The 21988-nt window shown below is 42.8% G+C and overlaps 2 protein-coding genes across 12 annotated transcripts in view; both read left to right on the forward strand.

Moving 5' to 3' along the window:
- The first annotated feature begins 1456 nt into the window (after positions 1-1456).
- chst10 (carbohydrate sulfotransferase 10) lies at positions 1457-3849 on the forward strand. The gene is made up of 6 exons (XM_006804957.3): positions 1457-1568; positions 1947-2090; positions 2186-2298; positions 2389-2614; positions 2748-2853; positions 3067-3849. The coding sequence occupies exons 1-6, from the start codon at positions 1463-1465 to the stop codon at positions 3617-3619; spliced, it is 1248 nt and encodes a 415-aa protein (XP_006805020.2). The 5' UTR covers positions 1457-1462; the 3' UTR covers positions 3620-3849.
- Positions 3850-8057: 4208 nt separating this feature from the next.
- The window catches only part of LOC102782092 (mitogen-activated protein kinase kinase kinase kinase 4-like), a 38187-nt gene continuing 24256 nt past the window's right edge, over positions 8058-21988 (forward strand). For all 11 annotated transcript variants that reach the window (XM_087836905.1, XM_087836895.1, XM_087836902.1 and 8 more), the window contains exons 1-3: positions 8058-8314; positions 8673-8738; positions 21549-21605. In XM_087836905.1, the coding sequence (XP_087693031.1) occupies positions 8258-8314; positions 8673-8738; positions 21549-21605 (180 nt within the window). In that variant the 5' untranslated portion in view covers positions 8058-8257. The remainder of the gene's footprint in view (positions 8315-8672; positions 8739-21548; positions 21606-21988) is intronic.

The following is a 21988-nucleotide window of genomic DNA, read 5'->3' on the forward strand; positions in this document are numbered from 1 at the left end:
TCATGTCCTGAATTACATCCCTGAACCTCTGTGCACTTTCTCTTTTCCTCCTGCGTGGCAGCTCCACATTCAACATCCTTTGTCTGGACAGGCGCACAGAAGGGATCGTGGATTTATGGAACAATCTCAGTCTTGTCTCTAACTTTGTCTCCAAACTGCTCAGTCTGAGCTTTGCCTCTGATGTATTAACTAGGGGTGGGTTTTGATTATCGATCAAAACTGATTCTGGCTTGGATAACGTGATATCGGTTCATTAAAATCCTGAATCGATTTTTAAATATAAATTTATTTTGCCCGAAACGCCAGAATTTCTACAACCACCAAACAGCTAAAACGGTAAATGAGAGAACAAAACGCGGACCCAACGCATCCGAATCAGTGAGAATCCGTGGCCTTTCTCACCCGACGGCACATACGCGGACACGGACACGCCGCGTAAGAATGACCGTCGGGGCTCACTGATTTTGAAGCGTCGGCGGGCGCTTTGTGTTTACGCCCTTTTTGCGCTAGATTCTGAAGCTGCAGGTTTTATCTCTCTACAAACAATATTGACTGACCCAGCAGCCAAAGACGATCCAAACTACGCTTCACAAACATTATCACGAATTTCCTCTTACTTTTGCTGTTTTGCTTCCACCACGATAAAAGCACACTTCATGTAGAGCGCTCTCTCTCTAAATCCATAATCAAAACCCACCCCTACTTATTACTTTCAACAAGAAAGCCTCATTTCTGCTGTTCAATACTGAACAAATGTAAACTTTTTAAATTATGCAAAATTGCAAAATGCTTAGCTGTGTCTTTAATCAAACCTCTGTAACTTTGCTCTGCTTCACTTCGTTTTTGACTGCACAATATTTTTAAGGTCATCTGCTATAAAAACCCAGACCAGGAAAACCTCATGTTTTTCTGTATTTTATCCTCAGTTACTTTGACACAGAGGAATCTGCTGCGATGCTTACACCTTTGATAAAGCCTCACAAGTGTCAGCTTTCTTTTTATAGATTAAAATATAGATATGCACTGATAAGTGATCAGAATTATAATATTTCTGACTGTCTGAGGAAAAATTTCCCCGATTCGAATCGTGGATCGAATCGATTCGGGACCTTGTGAATCGGAATCAAATCGATTCTAGAAATCAGTGACGATGCCCAGCCCTAGTAATCACTTCTGATTCTGGTCATTACCAATGTAAACTGTAGCCTCTTCATCTCTGCTATCTCCAGGGACCTGTTCCTCTATATTTGATATAACAGGTGGTTCTGAAACTATGGAGCATGGACAACCGGGGGAAAAATAATGTAATTAACCTAAAAAATATATTAATAAGAGTTTGTTTATGCTCTCGCGTCATTAAATAAATTAAAATGTGGTGTTTCGGGTGTGCTCACGTCAGATCAACATGGTAGCGCTGCCATGCTGCCGCTAAGGGGAGCTCCATTATTTTGTCAGCAGTTGAATGTTGAGAGGACTGGACGCACCAGCGGAGACGTTTCTATGGGATCGTCTAACGGTTTCTCTGGAGTTTGTGCAGCTGCGAAGTAGAACTACAACTTATCAAAAAGGTAAAGCTACGAGGCTGCTTTCGATTTTGGGCCGTGTGTGTCTGTGCGGTGAGATTTAAACTGGTCTAGCCGAGAAAACAAACGAGCACGATTTAAGTTGTCTGCTTCATGTCTGGGAGGGACAGATGTGGCTAGCTGGTTAGCTAGCTGACCAGTTAGCTAGCTGCCTGAAAGCACCACTATTTAAATGAGCTGACACAGAGGCTGAGAGCATTGTCGTTAGTTTTTCTCCGTACACGGTCGCTAGCCCTGAGCTGTGTAGTTATCACTTGTCTCGAATCGTTATGTAGGATAGCTCACCGTTAAGACATATGATTTAACAGGTTAGTTTTATCGCCAGTCAAGTCCTATCTCCATTACCTGTGTGTGTGTGCTCAGGTGGGAGCGTCGCTCGCTGTTTCCATGGCCGTCGGCTGACGTGCGAAGCGATGCGGCACTACTGGCTGCTCATCGGGGCTTGCGGCTGGGTGCTGCTAATCCTGATGTTTCTCAGCAAGTTCATCAGCTTCAGAGCTGTTGATGGTAAGCCACTGGACCTGTTACGGTAATAGCTACAGGCAGGAAATCCCAGGAGGTTGGATTGTGATCAGTCCCATTTGATTTATGTGTTTTTTTAGATTACGGAGAGAGAGCTGGAAGTCAGAGTGGGACAGTACCAGGCACTAAGGTGGTGGTCAAACCCATTGTGATGTCCAGCCCTGAAAAGCAATCTCCAAAGTCATCAGATCAGGTGACTATTTACTGATTGCTAATTATAACTAATCCATGGCATTTGCCTTTTCTCTCCTCTACATAACTCTAAGTTGTGTATGTTTCTCAGCCTACAGCAGTACCCGCAGTGGCAGATTGGCAGTCAGTCGCCCAGAAGCGAATCGAGCTGCTCTCGACAGTGTGTAAGAACAGCAGCCTGAGAAATCTGACACACGTCTCCATCAGCAAATTTGTCCTCGACCGGATCTTTGTCTGTGACAAACACAAGATCCTGTTCTGCCAGACGCCTAAAGTGGGTAATACACAGTGGAAGAAGGTCCTCATTGTACTCAATGGTAAGTATGGACAGGACGGAGGTAAAAGCAGTGCTGTTGTTTTTAATTTCATGCCTATTTGTTGAAGTAGTTAATTTAGATGAGTTGTTATTATTATTATTATTATTATTATTATTATTATTATTATTTGCAGGGGCTTTCCAGACTGTGGAGGAGATCCCAGAAAACCTTGTTCATGACCATGAGAAAAATGGCCTCCCTCGCTTGTCGTCCCTCACTCAGCAGGAAATAAATCACAGGTGGGCTCGTAGTTACATTGATAAATGTGAACTTATCTGGTTGAAGTAGTCAAACGTACTTCCTAAAATCAAAAAAGCAAAAATGAAGCAGCGCTGCTTCTTCTGAAAGATGCTGGCGCATAGATTTCAATAAATTTCTGTCTTGAATGTAAGGAATGCAAGTTCAAGTGTTTGTGGCTTACGCTAACGTTTATCTGCCTCGTACCTCAACAGATTAGACACCTATTTCAAGTTCTTCATTGTGAGGGATCCCTTCGAGCGCCTGATCTCTGCCTTCAAGGACAAGTTTGTGAAGAACCCCCGCTTCGAGCCGTGGTACAAGCACGACATAGCTCCGGCCATTATATGGAAATATCGCAAGATTCACCGCAACAACGACCTCGTCGCCTCCGGTCTCCACTTCGAAGACTTTGTTCGCTACCTCGGCGATATGGAAGGCCACCGGCGTATGGACCGGCAGTTTGGCGAGCACATCATCCACTGGGTGACGTACGCAGAGCTGTGTGCGCCGTGCAAAATAAACTACAGCGTGGTCGGCCACCACGAGACGCTGGAACAAGATGCCCCGTACATCCTCAAAGCGGCAGGCATCGACACACTGGTGACCTACCCTGCCATTCCTCCAGGCATCACACGCTATAACAGGACCAAGGTGGAGCACTACTTCTCAGGCATCAGCAAGCGAGACGTCAGGCGTCTCTACGCACGCTATCAGGGCGATTTCCGTCTGTTCGGCTACCCAAGCCCAGACTTTCTACTGAACTAAGGCAATTAACACCGACTAAAAGACATGTTTGTTTTTTAAATATATAAACCAGCTTTGATTTGCTGGGAGTGAGTTGGACTGTAATTAACAGAGTCAGTTCTTTCTCATGAATGCAAACTGCTGCCTAATATTAAGACGTTTAACAGCGTGTTTGTGCAGATAGAAAATGTAACCGATGAGCAAACGTAGGTGCAGGACGGGGTGTGAGAAGTCGCCATAATGACACTGAGCAGTGATGCTGAGGGGGAGCGTCAGCATTAAGGTCAAATGTATGGTACACATCAAGTGGACAACACGTTTGTAATATTTATGATTAATTTGTTCTCTGTAATTTTTTTATATGTAATGCCAGGGATGCAGGACGGGAAACCCTGTAATGTAGCTGTTATGTATGGATCGCCTGTTTCATTAATGGATGTTGCCATATGCTTCAGACAGCGTCCTTTTCAGTACCTCTTCCTGTAATGCCAGATACAGGCGCAGTAGACCGCGTGTGTCCGGGAGCACAAAGATGTGAATATAAATCAAATGATGAGACAGTCGTGTTCTCGTGGATTTCAGAATTTCCTTTTTTTTACATTTTGAAACCTTTTTTGTTTAAACGTTTGGTTTTTCACATATCATAATGTGGAATCAAAATGAAGCCCTGGACTGTGTTGTGCCAACTACTCCAGTTTTCAGCCTTTACACTACACCTGATGTATATTTAGCTGTTAATGCTTTCGGGTCGTTGAAGGAAACTGGATTTTTAAGAAGGCTCTTTTTTTCAATTAGAAATGTACTATGTAAATGTCCTTGTCTTTGGAATTCAACATTTCTATTACGTGTTGCTATTTATAATATTATTAACCTGCCGAGTAGTGGCACAAGAGGTGTCCCAGTTGTAAAAAACAAACAAACACTGCTGCGTCTCTGCAACCTCTGGGTGACCTTTTGGACAGATGGTTGTGTTACAAAGATGACATGGCTTGTAATAAACTTGCTGGTCAGTTGTGTGTTTGTTTTCTTAAATATTGCTCAGGTGTGCATTTTACTATTATAATAGATGATTATTTTGGGGGGGTCACCACAAGCTGATCCACTCCCTCCATCTCACCAACCCTGTTCATGTCCTCCTTCGCTGCATTCCTGAATCTTCTCTCCTGCTCTGAAGCTGATGTCGCTGCAATAATGTCAAACATCCACAGGGGGGGGCAGCAGTGTATTTAAAAGTGAGTGCTTGGTGAAAGAAGCCACAAACCTCCTTGAACCCTTTGAACTTAAATGTCAGCACGCCAGTCTGTTGAATTGACATTTAAGCAGAGGGCTTTAAGGGCAAAACAAATACTTCATAGCTGTATGCAAGCATCAAAGAGGCTCAGGGCAAGGACAGGAGTTTGCATCGTCAGTGTCAAATATCCAAGCTCACACTGTGCAAGGTGGATTTAAGTTGATTTACACAGAGCATAAGCTTCAGTTAAGTGTATTAACCCCGAGTGCCTCAAAGCTTTGTGGCTCGCGTGTTTGTTATACGTTTGTCTGCCAGGTTATCTCTCCCTCGTGCTGTCCGACTGGTTGGTCCTGTCCTGTCGTTCCACCATGGAGATAAAGTTTGTTTGAGCAACAGATGAACGCTCCATTGTGCAGCTGTGACAAGTAACAGCAGCTGCTGGTGTTCACGCAGAGATCCAGGGTTGTAAAAGTCCTCAGGAGTGTCGCTGTGTGTATGTGGTTTTTTTTTTTAATATGATCTGTTTATTTAGCACTGCTGCAGTTTAAGTGTGGACCATATGAATCACATTCGTTCATATGGACAGCAGAGGTTAACCTAAATCAGTGAAGTGACTGCAGGTTTGCTTACACTCCTTTGACCAGTGAGTAGCCTTTTGGTTGATCTTCATTATTTGGCTGTACAGTATATCATTATTTCACCTTAGAAGCCAGTGTTGTGCATGCAGGCTCCAGTCATGGTGAAATTAAGCTGTTTTATTACAGGCTGCTCCCCGGAGTGCACTTAGGTGCTGCACACGCACACAGCAGTAGCATCACTCCCGAGATTGCTCACTTGCCACACCCATGATTACCAATATTGACACTGAAGTCTCAGGCGCGCATGTCCATATGGATGCTGTGGTGGGGGCTCTGCTCCCCTGCCTGTCTCTGTTTATACCACCTGTCCTTCTGCTCATGCGGCAGAGCGGCATAAACACCGGGCCTGCAGGCTGATGGCGGTTAGCTGGAGGGGTGGGGGGGAGTTCATTTAATATCACCTCGGTGGTCACGCTTGATGCACCGAGAGCCCAGCCCTGTTTGTCTATGTGCAGCCGACCGGCTTCCTGTGTCTGTGCGGCTCTCCGGCAAAGCTGGGAGAGCAGCGAGCAGAAGAGCAGCGGAAGTGTGGGTGACTGACTTTCAAGTTAAAGTGTAGCATTACACCCTTGGAAAGCAGGTCGATATGTGATCATTCATCACGTGTTTACTTCCAGGAACCAGTTTAAGAGGTTTTATAATGAGCATTGCCTTAGCAAACATTACACAACTGTGTGAAAGTCTTGAGCCAGCCTCTCATTTCCTCATGTTTTGCTAGAAAAATTAAAAACTTGATGCAGTTATCTATTGAAACATGCGCAAGCGTACTGGTGAAACTGTTAAAACTCCAATTTCTGCAAGTGCAAACGTTTAACTATGCGTTTAATCAATTAAATACCTTATTATAAGACAAAGAAGAGCAACCTTAACACTATTTCTCAGTTTTTTACAGCATGACTCTTTGGGTGTAAATTGAGACAAGAAATGTGTAAAATTATAGACATTTGTCATTTAATGAAGTTAGTAGATCGTGAATGGCAATGAGGGAGGTTTTTACATGTAGGAAAAGCAGCAAAAGTCCTAAATGTCCACCCTTTTCAAAAGAAATCCAGTGGGCCAAATTGGGGTCTTTGCCTGGCTGATTCTGCTGGGCCTTATGTTTGAAATCCCTGCAGTAGATGGATCAAGCAGGGCCAGATGCATCCAGTGTCAGGTCTTTGCTGAATTTTCTCCCCCATTTCTTAATGAAACAACTTTCAGATACTGATCATCTTCTGTAGATATATAAATATATATATTTTAACCCTGCCATGTTCTCTGCCACCATCCACTTTGTCCAGTTTCCTCCAAGTTTTAATAACACGCTTCACACTATGCAGAGATATGCCAGCTTTTTGGCTAATAGCTCATACTCTGCTATCTATCATTGGTGTTTTGTCATGATTCAACAAGAAAAAAATGTGAATAAATGATGTGTTTTTGTGACAGGCTGCTAGCAACAAAGTGCCTGAAGATACAATTTAAAATGCGTGCTTTGCCATTTGTCTGTTGTGCGTAGACACAACGCTGGTTCATTTCCGGAGTTAGGTCAGTGTTAAGTTGCCAACATAACAACAAACATATTCTTCCCCTGAAAATGTTTCAGTACAAGGACTGGATTGAAAGTGAGTGAGAAAAGCAGCCAGTGTCCAAAGAAACACATTGAAGACCTTCAGGAAACCCAGAGAACTGTTGCATAAGACCACTTTAAAAATTATAAGCTCGCCCGGCTCTTTGGAAGCACAATGTGTTAAAATAAGTGATGAGTCAAGACTTTTGCACAGTACTATGTCTCGATAAAGTAAAAAGGTTTAGCAAGTTAAAAAGGGCCATAAAAGAAGGGGTTAATACCCTTTTTTTCTAACTCTAAAATAAAATGAAAGTTTTTAATGAACAAAAATATACAAACAAAATGTAAAAACAAATGAGTTATGAACCATTATCGTAGATCATGCTATTAATTCTCTGAGTTGAAAAAATGAAACCATAATTACGTGATTACGAGGCTCTGCTCACTCAGCACTTTTTCCTTTGATACTGTGCACTCATGTTTTTACACAGTGTGTTTACACTGTGGTATCACTGCGTCCACTTACACTAAAATCTTTAATATTTCCTCCTCCGGTGGTTAAGGTCTTATGAGAATGCATAAGCCATAAGGTCATGTGAAAGAAGAAAAATATCAATTTGCTTCCTTTCTCACTGTAATGTGTGGTTTCCTGTCTTTATCTAAGCCACTGTGTTTTGAATTATTATAGTTTTAGTTTTTAGCTTACACAAATGCTCTCAGTGGCACCTACAAAGTAAGCTAAGTAAGGGTTAAGGATTATTTGGCTGTTTATTTACACTTTCTGATCATGCACGTTATTTTCTTTCAATCAAAGAGCGTTTTTTTCTTCTGAATTTATTTTATTCAGAAATATATACTACAGCATAATGTCCACCATTGTATCTTAATATTTGTATGTGCATTCCAAATTTTATTTTAAATATTTTTCAAAAAGAAAAAAAAAGTAGAATTCTCAAAACGATTTTAAAAGTGGTTTTATTTTTGAAAGCGCTCGCCGGAAGTAAGAGTTACCAGTCAAATTTGACTCCAGTGGCAGTGACTGAGAGAGGAGAGCGAGCAGGAGTCCGCTGCTGCCACCTCAACATGGAGTAACGAGAGCTCAGCGCTTACTGCTAAGGAGCGGATCCCAGAGAGAGGAGACCCCGGCGGCCTCTGCTGTAATTTATCCCCCGAAGTCCCCGCAAATGATTCAGCGGACACTTTTTGCGAAGGCGAAGGAAAGCTCGGCTTTTATTTGAAAGATGGCGAACGACTCTCCAGCTAAAAGTCTAGTAGACATAGACTTGGCTTCATTGCGGGTGAGTGCTGCTGAACCGAGCCGTTGTTTTTTTTAAATGTTTTAAATTTATATATATGTATTTCCTCTTCAGTTTGCTTTAATTTTTATTCAACCCTCCGTCGTTCAGTGTGACTTGTAGTAGCAGCAAGTTTGAGCCTGCTCTCCTTGTTAGAGATGAAGTATTGAAAATGACCGCTGAGCCATAGCGAGGTGTTGCCAGTGTCTGCTTTTCCTTTGTTCGAGATGCGTTTGGCATGTAGGGGAGACCAGGACGCAACAGCTGGCTCACAGTGCACAATGTTGCTTGGACGATTTTATTTTTTAAATGACATTACTTTAAATTTAAACACCTTTCTGCCTTTTTCCCCTCTTTCCAGGATCCAGCTGGGATATTCGAGCTGGTGGAGGTAGTTGGAAATGGCACCTATGGACAAGTATACAAGGTTGGTTGGAGGCGCAGTGCATGGCCTGTCCTGTTTTCACAGTGGAGGCTCGGCACTATGCTTTTTTTTTCTCCCCCCTTTCTTATCAAACCAGGGAACAAAGAAAGTGGCATTAAGCACGCATGGGTTCTAGATGCTATTGCACCACATTGTGGACAGTTAATATGGTAGAAAGTCTTTCTAGTTCATTAGTGTGATTAGAGTCTGGTGTTATTGTTAACTGTTCAGCTGGGAAGTAGGGGTGTGAGTGAGTGAGTCAATCTGCTCTGATGCATCACCTGCCTTTCTAAAATGTAGGTGGGGGAGAGGCAAGCGTGGAGAGTGTCACAATCCTCATGGCCTCACTCTAGTCTGCAGCACCTTCATTTTTTTCCCCCTTCTTCTAAATAAAAAAACCAAATAACATATCCCATTCAAATCCGGACTTTCTTCCAGTTCAGTGGATGGGAATCCCTCTCTGTGGACCATCTGCTTTGGTTTCGCATTTCCCTGCTGAAAATTAACATTGCTGCTGTTGACCGACATCTCCAAGGAGGGACAGCGAGACTCAGAAGACACAGATGTGTGTTTTTTAGTGGCCTGTGCTGCAGCACGGCACCCTTCATGTGCTGTTGTAGTTGCAGCTGGTTAATCAGATCCATTAGCATTACGCAGACTACCAAAAAAATCACTTTCCTCATGCACTAAGCTGAGTATTTCATTCTGACAGCCCACAGTGCTCCACTGACCTGCATTCAATCTCCTAGCACGCTCCACTCCCAGGATCGCCCCCGCCTCAGCTCGCAGAGCAGATCCATCTGTGTGCATGTTAAGCCACACCTGAAAGCACCCCTGTGCAGTGTAAAAGGAAGTGTGATGCATGTGTGCTGTCTTCCCACCAGACTGCTTCGAGCTTGACCTATGAGATGGAGAATTTGTGCGTCTCCCTCTTCTTTTATTATTATTATTTTGGGTCCTCTTTAATCTCTTGCTCCATTCAGTGTCCAGTACTAATTCTATTTCAGAGAGCTGCTCTGTAGGGGAATGGAGAGCGTGTACAAGAGAGGGCTGTCAGATTAGCTCGCGGTCGGCACACAGGCGCAGGGGCCTGCACAAGATAAGCCAAACTGCCTATTAGCGAAAGCATGGCTAATGCTGGAGCTCTACTGCTGCAGCTTCCTGTTGATCAGCTGTCGATCAGCGGCCTGGCTGTCATGTTAAAACGGCACAAGCATGTGGCCTCTGAGCATGTGCAGTGGGACTGAGGCGCTAGAGGAGGAGGAGGAGGTGGTGGAGGGTGTAACTGGTAGAAGAGCAGCTGTCCAATTCCAGACAGAACCTGCTCACCGCTCTCACAAAGCTTAGCTTGTCCCCTCGCTCTTTTTGGGTCTCCCAGTCAGTCAGATCCACAGAAAGGAGGTGTTTGTCTGTAGGGTTTCAAAGTCAGACCCACTGAATAATCACAGCAGCCCCCAAGTGAAAACAGGGTGGAGATTCTTCTCCCTCTGAGGCCTTTGCTGCTTTGTCCAGCACTTGGTCACAGTGTGCAAGCGCACCCCCCCTCTTTTTTTTTTCTTTTTTCTTTGTGTTATCTTATGGAAAAAAAAAATGTGACTAAGCTTCTTTACTCTGATTTTGTGGTGACTTTTAATTCCTTTGAGAGCTTTGCTTTTGTGGTTTTTGTTCCTTTTTAGGCAGATTATTGGGAGTAGAATGTCTGCTCTCCATTAAAAGTTGGTGTCAAGCGTATCCATGCATATTTTGCATTCATATCAGTCTTCTGATAACCTTACAATAAAGTGATCGTGACAGTATCCACTCTAATCACCGAGTCCTGTCTGATATTGATATCTGATATGTCATTTTAGAGCACAGAAAGGAGGAGGGACTAAAATGATTTGTTTTAGTTTTTGCCAGATTTCGTGGTTTTCTAGTCCTCATTTTACCAATTTTAAATTTTTTGACATTTTTCAGGCTGGTGCTTGTGTTAAACGGGAAATTTGTTTGGAGTAATGTAGAAAGATTTTCATCACTGGAAGGCATAAAATAAGCTACATGAGTGTGATACTGACACAAAGTCTTGTTTTGACCAATAGCATTTAAAATGTATGCATGGCACTTGTGCTGTGTCCTCCTACTTTCAGCTTTACGCTTTATCCTCAAAGATTAATGGAGCACGCTTTTTCTCTAAGACCCAAATTGCCATGTCAAGGTTCGTGTGGCCATGCTGCGTTGCAGTGCTCTTTGCCAAGAGGGCATCCGTTGCCACTGGAGAGATGCCAGATTACAGTTGCTTCTGAAAACACAGCACAGCAGTTTTTGACTGAAAGCCATAATGAAAATGACTTTATAGCTAAAAAAAAAAAATAGAAACCTCTTTAATATTGCTTTGACCAACAAGCTGATTGGAATGAAAGCCTGGACCCCCAAACAGATTGAATGCACTTAATCTGACTTGATTCATACATTTTATAAATAATATAGTTGTGTACTTTAGCTGAAAGGCCAGCATATAAATTATAAATATTAGTCCAACCTGTTTGGTTTTATTTGGAGTTTAGAAGTTACAGAAAAATAAACTGTATAAAAAGATGGACCGTCTGTTACATCACCCCATTAGGGTTTGAAATTCAGTTTTAAAGCCTTTTGCTTAGGATTATTGCCTTTGTGTTTTGGTGCCAGAAATCACTATATTTGAATGTTTAGTGCTAAGCTATCAGCTGCTAGTAAGCTTGGCTAGCGAGAAATGGCTAGAAATTGAAGGGGGGAGGGGTCTCCCTTTTTCTGTGGACCTTTTATACAATCAACTGCACAGTGTTGTTGTTTTTTTTGTCAGACTATAGCACTACAAACACATACAAAATAAAGAAATTTATATATATTATTTTGCTGTACTGTATGCATGAGTAAAGCATGTAAAATGCATGTATGCTAGTCTGCTGAAGCCAAGGCGCTGCTCCGATTTCACTGTATGATGCCCAAGTATGGTGCCAATAAAGGAATCTTCATGTTATCTTATATCAGATAAAAAAAGCCCCAAAAGGCACCGACTCTACAGATAAACTAACTTAATTAACTTCTTCATACAATTCAAATGGTGAGTTGAAGTTAAATGTCTATATAGCTTTTGTTTGTTTAAATAAGAAAGCTGCTAATGTGTTGAGTTTCATGATGGGCATTTGTTTTTTCCCTATGAGGAACTTTGGTCTTTTAGAGACAGCCTCAAGTGGTCATTTAAGGTACTGCAGTTTTGCCACTTGAGTGCTGGATGTTGTAGCTTGTTCAGAAACCTTAAAATGAAGTCCTTGCTTTTGTTTAAATTCCCAACACAAATTAGCTTAAAACTGTGCTATTAGCCAGTTCTGGCATGTCTAAAGAGTGCTGTCGGTCATGACCCATCGTATAAGGTTTGTAGTGGATATCCAGTCATTGTGAAGGCAGTGTAGGCAGTCACACCCAATTTATCATTAGTTATGTTAAAGCAATACACACTGCCCTTTGCAGTGCATGAAGAGAGTCTCACTGAGCTTTTCTCCCTCTTTATCAGTTGGCCCTGGACCAGCTGGCTTAGCAGACCTGCTTCTGGATATAAGTATTTAAAAAAGGGAGAGATAGTAGAGAAACTCAGAAAAAGACATGATTCTTCATATTGTGCATGGTATGTGGGAAAGATTCTCTCTGCTCTACAGAATGGCCATATATAGTCAGGTCTGAGGCTAGGGGCCCCTGCTGACTTGTCTGATGTGCATCCATGGGATGTGCCAAGGCTGTGCCACCAGTATTTTCACACCACCATGTTTCATGTGGGCAAAATCCATGTTGGATGTGGTGCAGCAACATCACTTGGTGACATCACCGTGATGGTCACTTGGCTGAATACTGGGGGGGGGGGAGGGAATCAAAGAATTGCAGGGATGATTTCATACTTGCATATGCACTGCATGAAACAGTCATTTCTAGTCCCTCACATTTCATTTAAGGCTATCATATACCGAGGGCTGATTTTTGTCCAGGAAGCTAATAAAAGACGTTAAAATTTTTGAGCCTCAGCAGTGCTGTCCTTTGTTTTCTCCCCTGACCTCTGGGTCAGCCTCACCCCCTTCCCTCAGAATAAGAATAAGAAGCAGTCCTCAGGGGGCTAGCTATGTGTGAAGGGTTGGAGCTGCTGCTGAGGAAGGAGGAGAACCTCTCATGGAGTCTTTCATCGCCTACCAGCCACAGCGGGAGACTGATGTTTACTTCGGGGCTAACCTGACTGGTTGTTAGTAATTAGTTTAAAGAAATGATGATGTGAAAGATTGGATTTGGTTACACTTGAGATGATTGAAGCAGCGACTATCAGGTCACCGTAGATGGATCACCCTGAAGTTAAATGAGAGCTCATCTGGCTTCAGGGTAGTCTTCATCAACCCCTGTGCTGCTGCCTTTACGGTAACCAGATTCACTAAGAGAGCAAGGCAGTTTGTCCAGCCTTATCATGACGAGTTCCCAGTGGTAATCCAGTATTAGTCCACCCAGTATCAGCAATATCAGTTTAATCTTTAAGACCTGGAAATTTGAATAAAAATGGTTTATTTAGCAAGATGTTACACAATTCTAAGTCAAATTCCAAGGATTTGGAAAAGCTATAAAATTTTATTATCTATTGAGCAGCTTGTAAATTTTTGTGAAAAATTGAAATTGCTTGTGAAGAGAGAAATTATAAGACTGGTTAGCCCTTAAGTCCCAATTGTCATTTCCAGAAAATCCTTGTGATTATAATTTAATATGTAGGAATGCAGGCCTGCGGCTATTCTGCCAGTCACATTGAGTTAATGAATGTAGGACAAGTGATGGCTGATTTTCTTGCAGGCCTGTGGGTTCGATGCCATAGCTGGGCCTTGTGAGAGTGTCTAATTGATAAGTGCCACATAGGGCTCTGTGGTAAAGGTCCCGAGAGCTCGGCTGCTGATTGGCCGTGCAGCGGTTAGGTCAGAATCGGTGGGCGTTGAAGGCCCTGCGTGATGAGTGAAACATTTCAAACCCGTATTAAATTCGTGAATATGAGATCCAACACACTCCTCTACTCTGCATCCTCTCTATCTGACGCTGTGTATCCCTTATTGTCCCCATCTCCCCCACAGTGACCCTCTCTCTAATGGGTGTCACAAGACTTACAGTGTCCCCTGACTCGCCACACTGCCCGAACAAAACTTTCAGTGTCTGTCTGTGTGTATGCGCGTACGTGAGTGTGTGTTGCTGTCTGTGTGCAGCTCATTGAGCCGCCTCATTACTTGAGTGGTGTTGAGATGAGACACAAAGGCGCAGGCAGACGAGACAGCCTCTTGCCTGTCTTCCTCCAGCGCCTTTACATGATGGCTCTTTCTCTTCAAGATCTCTTATTTTAATGCTCTAAATCTTTCCTTTTTTTTCTTTTAACTTCTTAATGGATCCCAGTCATCCCACATTCAGTTGACGCTTATATAAAACCTTCACTAGGACACTTACTGTGTGAAAACTGCATATTGGCAGGTGAAGAGAAACAGAGCTGTCATTTGCAGCCTTAGTCTTCGGCGCTTTCGCATCCTTAGTGTTGTCGAAATGTACAGGCAATGCGTTTTTAAGCCTTTGCTGCAGCAGCGATCAATACTTGTCCTGTCACATCAACTGGCCTCTTGTTTCAGACCATTACTCAGCTTTCTGTGTTTTTGCTCCTCTTCTCTGCGCATCCCTTTTCACCTTTTCCATCTCCCGGCTTTCCCTCCTCATCCCTTCGCTCGCTCACTCCCCTCTCTGCTTTCTCATCTCTTTCTGTGCCACTTCCATCCGTGCTTCTCTGGGGAGAGCCGGGCTCGGAGGCAGCAGGGCCGAGGCTTTGTGTCTCTCTGTGTGAGAATTGGGTCAGTGTGCTGGTATGCAGCAGCAGAGCCCAGAGAAGCACAGGCAGCTCACAGCCTTAGATGTCATGTGCTGCTTCTAACGGCTGATGGATCATTTCTTTTCCCCGGAATTTATCTGCAGGCAGAAGTCTTAATATATGTGTGAAAGGTACATGGAGGCTCTGACTTTTATCTGCCCACCTGCTCACTCTGCTGGTTCAGATGTCACCTCAGAGCTTCTCATGACTTGAGCAAAGACTGAGGTCATCAATCTCCTCGGTCTTAACACGGGTAACCTTTTAAAAGCACTAAACTACCACTGCAAGCAGTTCTCTCTTCCCTCACTGTGTGAACTAATAATGTGAAACCAAGTTTGTTTTGCACCCGCATGGCTAATTAGAGAGCATGTCGCTCAATTTCAGCACTAGGTTGTGCAGTGGAAGGTGGAGCCATTTTTATCTTTTTGGCAAGTAGCAGAAGTTTGACCTGGTTATAAAGCCAGCCTGTGTGAAACTAATTGCTTTGCTTGATCAGAATAAACAGATTCTAGATATGAATATGTAGGATTTGTAGGAAAGATGCACTATTTTTGGCAGCAGAAGCTTTCTGGCTTCCATTTGTAGTCTGATAACGATCAGCCAGGGCATCAACGAGCAGGCTGTGGCTACTTTCAAGTACCAGTGATGTTGTTTGCTGAAATGCATCAGACAACCAATGACTGCTCACAATTTAAAAATGGATCTGCATTTGTAAACAATTACTGGCAGAAGAGGAAATCTGAGAACAGGCAGCTTCTAATGGAAGGCCTGGAAATTGGCTGGTACTCCCAGTACAAGTGGACAATCCAGGCGGACGCCGTACCGATCTGTTCTGGTGAAGAGAGAGCTGAGCGTAAAAGCGACGCTGTCGAGTTACCATTCAAACTATGATCATGGGCTCCGGGTAGTGACTGAAAGAATGAGGTTGTGGATACATGCTCTGGAAATGAGTTTCCTACAAAGTGTGGCTGAGCTTTACCTTACAGGTAGGATGAGGAGGTGGGTCAAGGACTTGGAGTAGACCTGCTGCTCCTCCACATTGAAAGGAGCCGGTTGAGGTAGTTCGGGCATCTGACTACGATGGTTCCTGGGTGAGGTGTTTGCGGGTATCTCATACCAGGAGGATGCACCGGGGCAAACCATTTCTCAGCCGGCTTTGGACTTGGTGTGCCCTCCTGGATGAGCTGGAAGATGTGGCTGGGGAGAGGGAAGTCTGAGCTTCTACCTGTGTGACCCGAACCTGGATAAGCAGTACAAATGGATGAATGGGCATTCAAAGCTTTGGATTCAAAAGGAGCCCCCTAACCCCCCTTCAAGGTACTACCAATGGGAATAGGGAATACTGTTAGTATACATAGGTCGGGGTGAGAAAGGCAGTACTGTCCAAAAATTTTGAGTTGACAGAGAGGACCTCAAGAGAGAGGTACAACAGTGAGTGTCTGCCGCCATCTTGACAGAGAACAGAACAAAAGACAAAATAAGTAACGCTTTTACCTCCCCATCATATACAAATGAACTTACTCTCATTGGTAGTCACTTGAATTGCTTACTTCAATGTTAATTTTAACTTGAGACCCGCCTACTTTGCATCACTAATGGTTATTTTCTCTGTCGTCGCTGGATCTCTCAAGGTCTGGTCAGCAGGCTAGCTGATGGGTTCCCAGGTCGATCTTACTTTAATGCGAAATATGCAGGGAGGCAGAGGTTCAGGCCAGTCTTGTGGAAACCAGTACTCCCCCTTTGTCCGCACTGGCTCTGTAGGTGGACCGCTAACAACACTGCTGAGCATTGCCGCTCATTTCTGTCAAGTGAAAATCCACCCAAAAAAACATGAATCACTGCTTTCCCAACACGGATCTTCAGCTGGATTTATTAGTCTCCAAAACAAACGAAGCCGTACCTGTAATTGTGAAACATCGCAGACACTATGACAGCGCGGGAAGTGTGTGTGTTCTTCACATGGCTTGTGAAATAACGGGAAAGCCCATTATGGGAGCTCTAAAGCAGCTTTCCTTATCGGGTTTCTCGTGTTGAGTGAGATTTCTCCACAGCGTTGTTAATGGAAGCCCTTATAGTGGAGCATATTTAGTTTTAGGGTAGATTTTTAAGTTAATGTCTTTGGCTCTGAAGGCAGTAAGTCATTCAGTGGTTTTAGTGCTGAGCTGGAGGGATGCCAGGAACACATCTGGCCATGGTTAAGAGGAGCTGTGATGGAGGAGTAGAGATGGAGGCCAGGGAGGGCTGAGTGATAGCTGAGTGCCTCAGATAACCCCTCCACAGCCACACCTAGCTGACTACTTAACGGGCCCTGCAGTGCCTAGCTGCAGGCCTCCTCTGATCAACCCAAGTCTATTCCCATCCCCAGCTTTGTACCACGGGCTCTACTGCATGACTGATTGGAACCGATCAGCTGAATATTGATCTATTGAATAAAATAAACTTGAGCCTCACCGGCTGTCTGATTAGTTAGGAATTACTTAATATATTTAATTACTATAAATTTATAAACAAGACATGTTTAAAGACTAGTTTCAAGCCTATGTAGGAGCTTTGGGATATTAAAAAAATAGTGGAAGTTGTCGTGTGGTCAGTGGGTTCTGATGTGAAGACATGAGGCAAACTGTCACAGAGCGCATTAGAGACCAGACAGCATGTAACAGTTTATGATGTCTGTTGCTAAAATTGGTTTAACTTAAGCAGAAGTGTCTCTGTTGCCCTCTTTTTGGAACCCCGTGACAAATTTTTAAAGGGAGTGATTGTGCATTTGCACAAGTTTGTAAAACTTACTCACTCCCAACTCATCCCATACTCCTTAATGGTTTACCCCTTGAAAGACTGCTGGGAGTAACCTTTTGAAGCGCTTTTCTGTACGGAGTGGTTTCTGTCATATTTCAGGCTTGCTTATAGACCAAAATGACTGGGTATGGATCAGAAGTTGGTGAGGGTGGTCTCTGCCTATGCAGCTACCCTTGGGAATACCCAGAAATGGTTCTAATGGTCTTCAAACCACGTCTTTGATATACGCTGAGGTGTCAAAACTTGTCTTTAAGGGTACAGGCGACGTCATCAGATGTCTTCTTTATGGGGGAAAAGTTAAAAAAAAAGCAAAAAACTTTCATTGCCAAGTAAGTCTAAATAACAGCGGATCAAAGTCGGCGTTAACAGTTAGGACACTCGGTGATGACATTAATCGCTCAACTCGAAACAAAAAGATGTCCTACCTTGTAATTATTTTATTTTGTTTATTTATTTTTTTTAATCTTTATGGGATATCTTTCACTCTTTCACAGTAGAAAAATACTCTTCTGGCAAAATCTCATATGTAGCAAGCCTGCAGGATTTTCTTTGCTCCATCCACTGAAAATGACAATTCCCTGGCAGACCTTATTTACCACAGCATTTAGGGACCTATTAACCTCTAATGGACTAACCTGCATGTTGAAAAATGGTGCTGAAAGGGTACCCAGTGCTTTAAATCTTGACACGTAAGAATCCTGACGAAGCGTCGCCATGTGATGAGTTGACTCAGAACAGGTTGGAGTTTGAACATGTCTACAAGCTGCACTTGGTATGGCTAAGTGCTTGCTAAGCTCTTGCTAGACCAGTTCTTAGAGCTTATTTTTTGACAGTGCTTGTAAGAATTCCCCAGATTAAGAAGAGTAGTTTTAGGATCTGTTGCATAGATTTGGTGACATCCTTTTTTTTTTCTTTTTCTGAAAGCCTGTTTATTTTCATATGCGCTGATTCATTTCTGTTTACTTGTGCAACATAGTCTTTAACCCCAAAGTGTTTTCACAATAAGTGCATGTTGTAAGAGGATAAAGTCAAAACTTGGAGCTTGACTGTAAACCAGGCACTCCTCTCATTGCTCATGTGCTAATGATGTGTAACCCAGTTGTGTTGTGGTATCAAAATGCAATAACCTTGTGGCTTAGATAACCCTCCAAGAAGCTGGAAAAAAAACTTGGATTTATACGACTAGGAAGACTTTTAGGTTAAACAGAAAGGGAATCGGAGGGAGGGGGGATTTGCACCTCTGGTATCTACTCCAAACTACATGACTTTAAATCATCCATGTAAGCAGACATTTTAGCTTGGCTGTCATAGTTTTGTACACATTCATCAAGGCACTGTCAACTGTAAAACGGTACGAATTAACAGCTTTAATTTATTAACAGCCAACGAGGGAGATTAACTGCGTTGTTATTGAGTTGAATGTATCCCGCAATTATGTGGATGGTCTTTGTGGAAAATCCAAATAGCATCAGATTTATTATTATTTTTTTTCCTCCCCTGGATGAAAGCGTCACAGCGTTGGATCCAACAAGTTTTCTTTGAGAGTGAGCTCTAATGCTAATGGGAGAGGGGCTGCAGAAGAGCCAAAACTCAAAGACTGTCTTGATTATTTTTCTCCTTTCTGCTGCTTTTCAGTGTTGGCCTTGTTTGTGGTCTGTAGTTAGAAACAAGTTCATGACTCACACAGTGAAATCTTCATTTCCTGTAGACATCCAGGGACCCAGTGCATGTTTGGCTCATTTCTCAATTAGCTGACTAATATGTTGCTGAAGTCACAGGATGCATAAATTTTTGTTTCCAATATAATAAGGCGGTAACTATCACAATAGTACACTGATTAATCTCCCAGTCATTTCTCAATGAACCAATTAATCATTTGGTCTGAAAATGGAGAAAAATGCCTGTCACGTTTCCCCAGAAACTCTTTGTTTTGGTTAAGAAGCTTTAAACAAGTATTAACTACTTAAAGTTTTAGCAATAATGCAATCTAAGATTCAGTTAATTATGTTTGACTCAAAAATCATAATCATTTAATGTCGACTTTTTCAGTGCACATGAGGCATGAGGATGACTGCAGAGTTCCTCGGCTGCACCTGTAAACTAGCAAAACAGACTGCATGTGCACGAGGAGGTGACGGCTACAATGTCAGCCTCTGTGTTGTTTTTGCAGCGGCAACCCCTGGGATCAAAGTGGAGAGGATTAAAGTCATTGTAAAGTGTCCCTCTCATCGCCCCCACCTCTCCTGCCCAGTGAAAACAGAGGGCCCCAAAGCCTGCATTGCTTTTATTGTCATAATCCATACAGTTTCAATTGACTATGGAATGCACTGGCTAAGATGACGACGGTGGTGTCGGCAGGGAGGCTGTACATATGTGTGTGAGAAGCCGTTTTCTCTGTAGCCATGCACAAAGACTGTACAGTGAATTGACACGTGTGTCCGGTACATTGCAGCAGTGGTAGGCAGAGAGACAGAGTATCACTGCAGTGGAGAAGGGGAATACCCATGTGGGTCAGCTCCCAAAAATGTCCCATGTTTTATCTCGTCTCAGGGTTGAGGGGAGGGAGGGGGATGTAGGGAGGCCACTATTTTGGTCCCTTTGTTTATGTAAGGAGTGGCAGTAGGGTGTTAGGAGAGCAGAGAAGTCTGGGAATGTCGGGGCTTCATGGCTTGGGAATCGCATGTTTCTGTTTGGTTCTGTGTATATCATAGTTTTACATGAGCTGTGGGATACAAAAGACTTGAAACTGCTTTCTTTGATAGGAACAATCCAACTCTTGATCTCAGTTCCCGTGTGAAATACATGGTAAAAATGGGGGTCAAACATGTAATTTAATTAGATACAGTAATTGAAGTGCTTGTATTGGGGTTGCAACTCAGGAAATCTTTTTATTTTCTATATATATATTTTTTAAATAAGTCATTGTGTTATGTATGAAAATAGCAAAGACTGTATAACATGCAGTGAGTTGTGGACTACTCGTTTGATGGCTTTAAAGTTACAGTGTGTAACTTTTCTAGATGTCAGACTGCAGATTGCAGTTAACTTAGTTACTTTTTGCCCTCCCAATTCAAGCGCATAATCCTGGCTATGGTATCTGTAGTGAGTGTAAGCTGTCAGGCTGCTGTTTACCTCGTGTCTGTGCTTGTTTACTCTGGAGGAACCTGTAAAACTTAACAAAACGAGTCTGATACAAGTCAAACAAGCTCAATTCTGACAGCGATCCTGAGGTGAGTTGTTGAGGATATCCTGTCAGTAAGACCTGCTGTTGTTTATGCTGTTGGCTGGCGTTAGTGTTTATTAGAAAGAAACTGATATTTTTAGGATACTTGAACCTAACATTAGCTAGCATAATGTTAACTTATAACCAGCTGCTGCTGACTTCAGTTCAGGAGATGATGTCTGAGGATGGCATTTTATCCAGAGCCAGTCATATTCTCTTTTCTATTCGTTTTTGCTTCTTTGGTGAAGGAGACCTCTTCTTGAATGATAAAACTAAGTTATGATTGTTCATACATTGAGTTTGGAGATGCAAATGTGAATTAAAATTTGCCTCCATGGTACACAAATGCCAAGAAGCTTCACTTCCACCTTTGGCGCGCTGCTGTCTCTAGCCACCTAACTAAATTGAGATTATGTGCAACAATGTCCATCTCGGCCTCTGTATTCAAGATGGCATTACAACACGGTGACTTTCATAAACTGATGCCTGCTCCAATATATTTTTAACACATTGGAGCAGGCAAATGTTTAGTTAATTGATGCATTATGAGAATGCATCAGTTTGTTCAGTTACACACTTATACCATTAGTATGTTATGTTTTTTTCCCCCTATTAAATAACCTAATAAATGGACTGACTTTACCTTTTTAATCTTGTTAAGGCCTCAAACGAGTAGTCTTTGTATCCTTTGTGTTTTGGAAAATGGATGTGACCATATTTGGACAACCAAAGAGCCACCTGTCACCAAATGTGGATACACCAGTTAATTTATAAACCAGTTCACCACCTGTTTTGAATGAGTAGATTTCCTTTTTTAAAAAACAATTTAAATAGCAATGTACAGCATACTTGATAAGACCACAGTGACCTTTGCCATGTGCTTGAATGCTCATGCTTTTGTTTGTTGTCTTTGCAGGGACGACATGTCAAGACTGGACAGCTGGCTGCCATCAAGGTCATGGATGTCACAGAGGTAAGCCTTAAATGTCACCCTACATATACTTTTAAATCAAAAAGATAGATTATCATTGGTGTGCTAAAAATGTTCTTGTGGTCAAATGTAATTATACTCGAGTCTGGTTAACATTAAAATCTGCACACATTCCTCGGGAACTTACGTCTGAATATTTAGAGGTTGCAGAGGAGGAAAAGCCCCGCTCTGTAATGAGTTGTCTTCACTAATAAACAGCAGCAGGGAAGGAGTAGAGGCAACAGGATACTGCTTAATTTTAATTAGATTTTTTTTTTGAGGTAGCTTTGTCATTTAGCAGCAAGCGTGCTGCCCTCAGCTGTGGGAGGTCCCATCTGCAGATGAGAAACAACCACATATGCACACATGCAGAAACACAAGGCAGA

The sequence above is a fragment of the Neolamprologus brichardi genome, chromosome 23, assembly GCF_056152115.1.
Source record: "Neolamprologus brichardi isolate AB-2024 chromosome 23, ASM5615211v1, whole genome shotgun sequence".
Lineage (NCBI taxonomy): Eukaryota > Metazoa > Chordata > Actinopteri > Cichliformes > Cichlidae > Neolamprologus > Neolamprologus brichardi.

Excerpts from the sequence above, each read along its gene's own strand:
- chst10 (XM_006804957.3), top strand. The coding sequence starts at position 1,463 with ATGTTGAGAGGACTGGACGCACCAGCGGAGACGTTTCTATGGGATCGT. Across the intron at positions 2,091-2,185 it reads CAGCTTCAGAGCTGTTGATG|ATTACGGAGAGAGAGCTGGA; the intron begins GTAAGCCACTGG and ends GTGTTTTTTTAG. Across the intron at positions 2,854-3,066 it reads CAGCAGGAAATAAATCACAG|ATTAGACACCTATTTCAAGT; the intron begins GTGGGCTCGTAG and ends GTACCTCAACAG.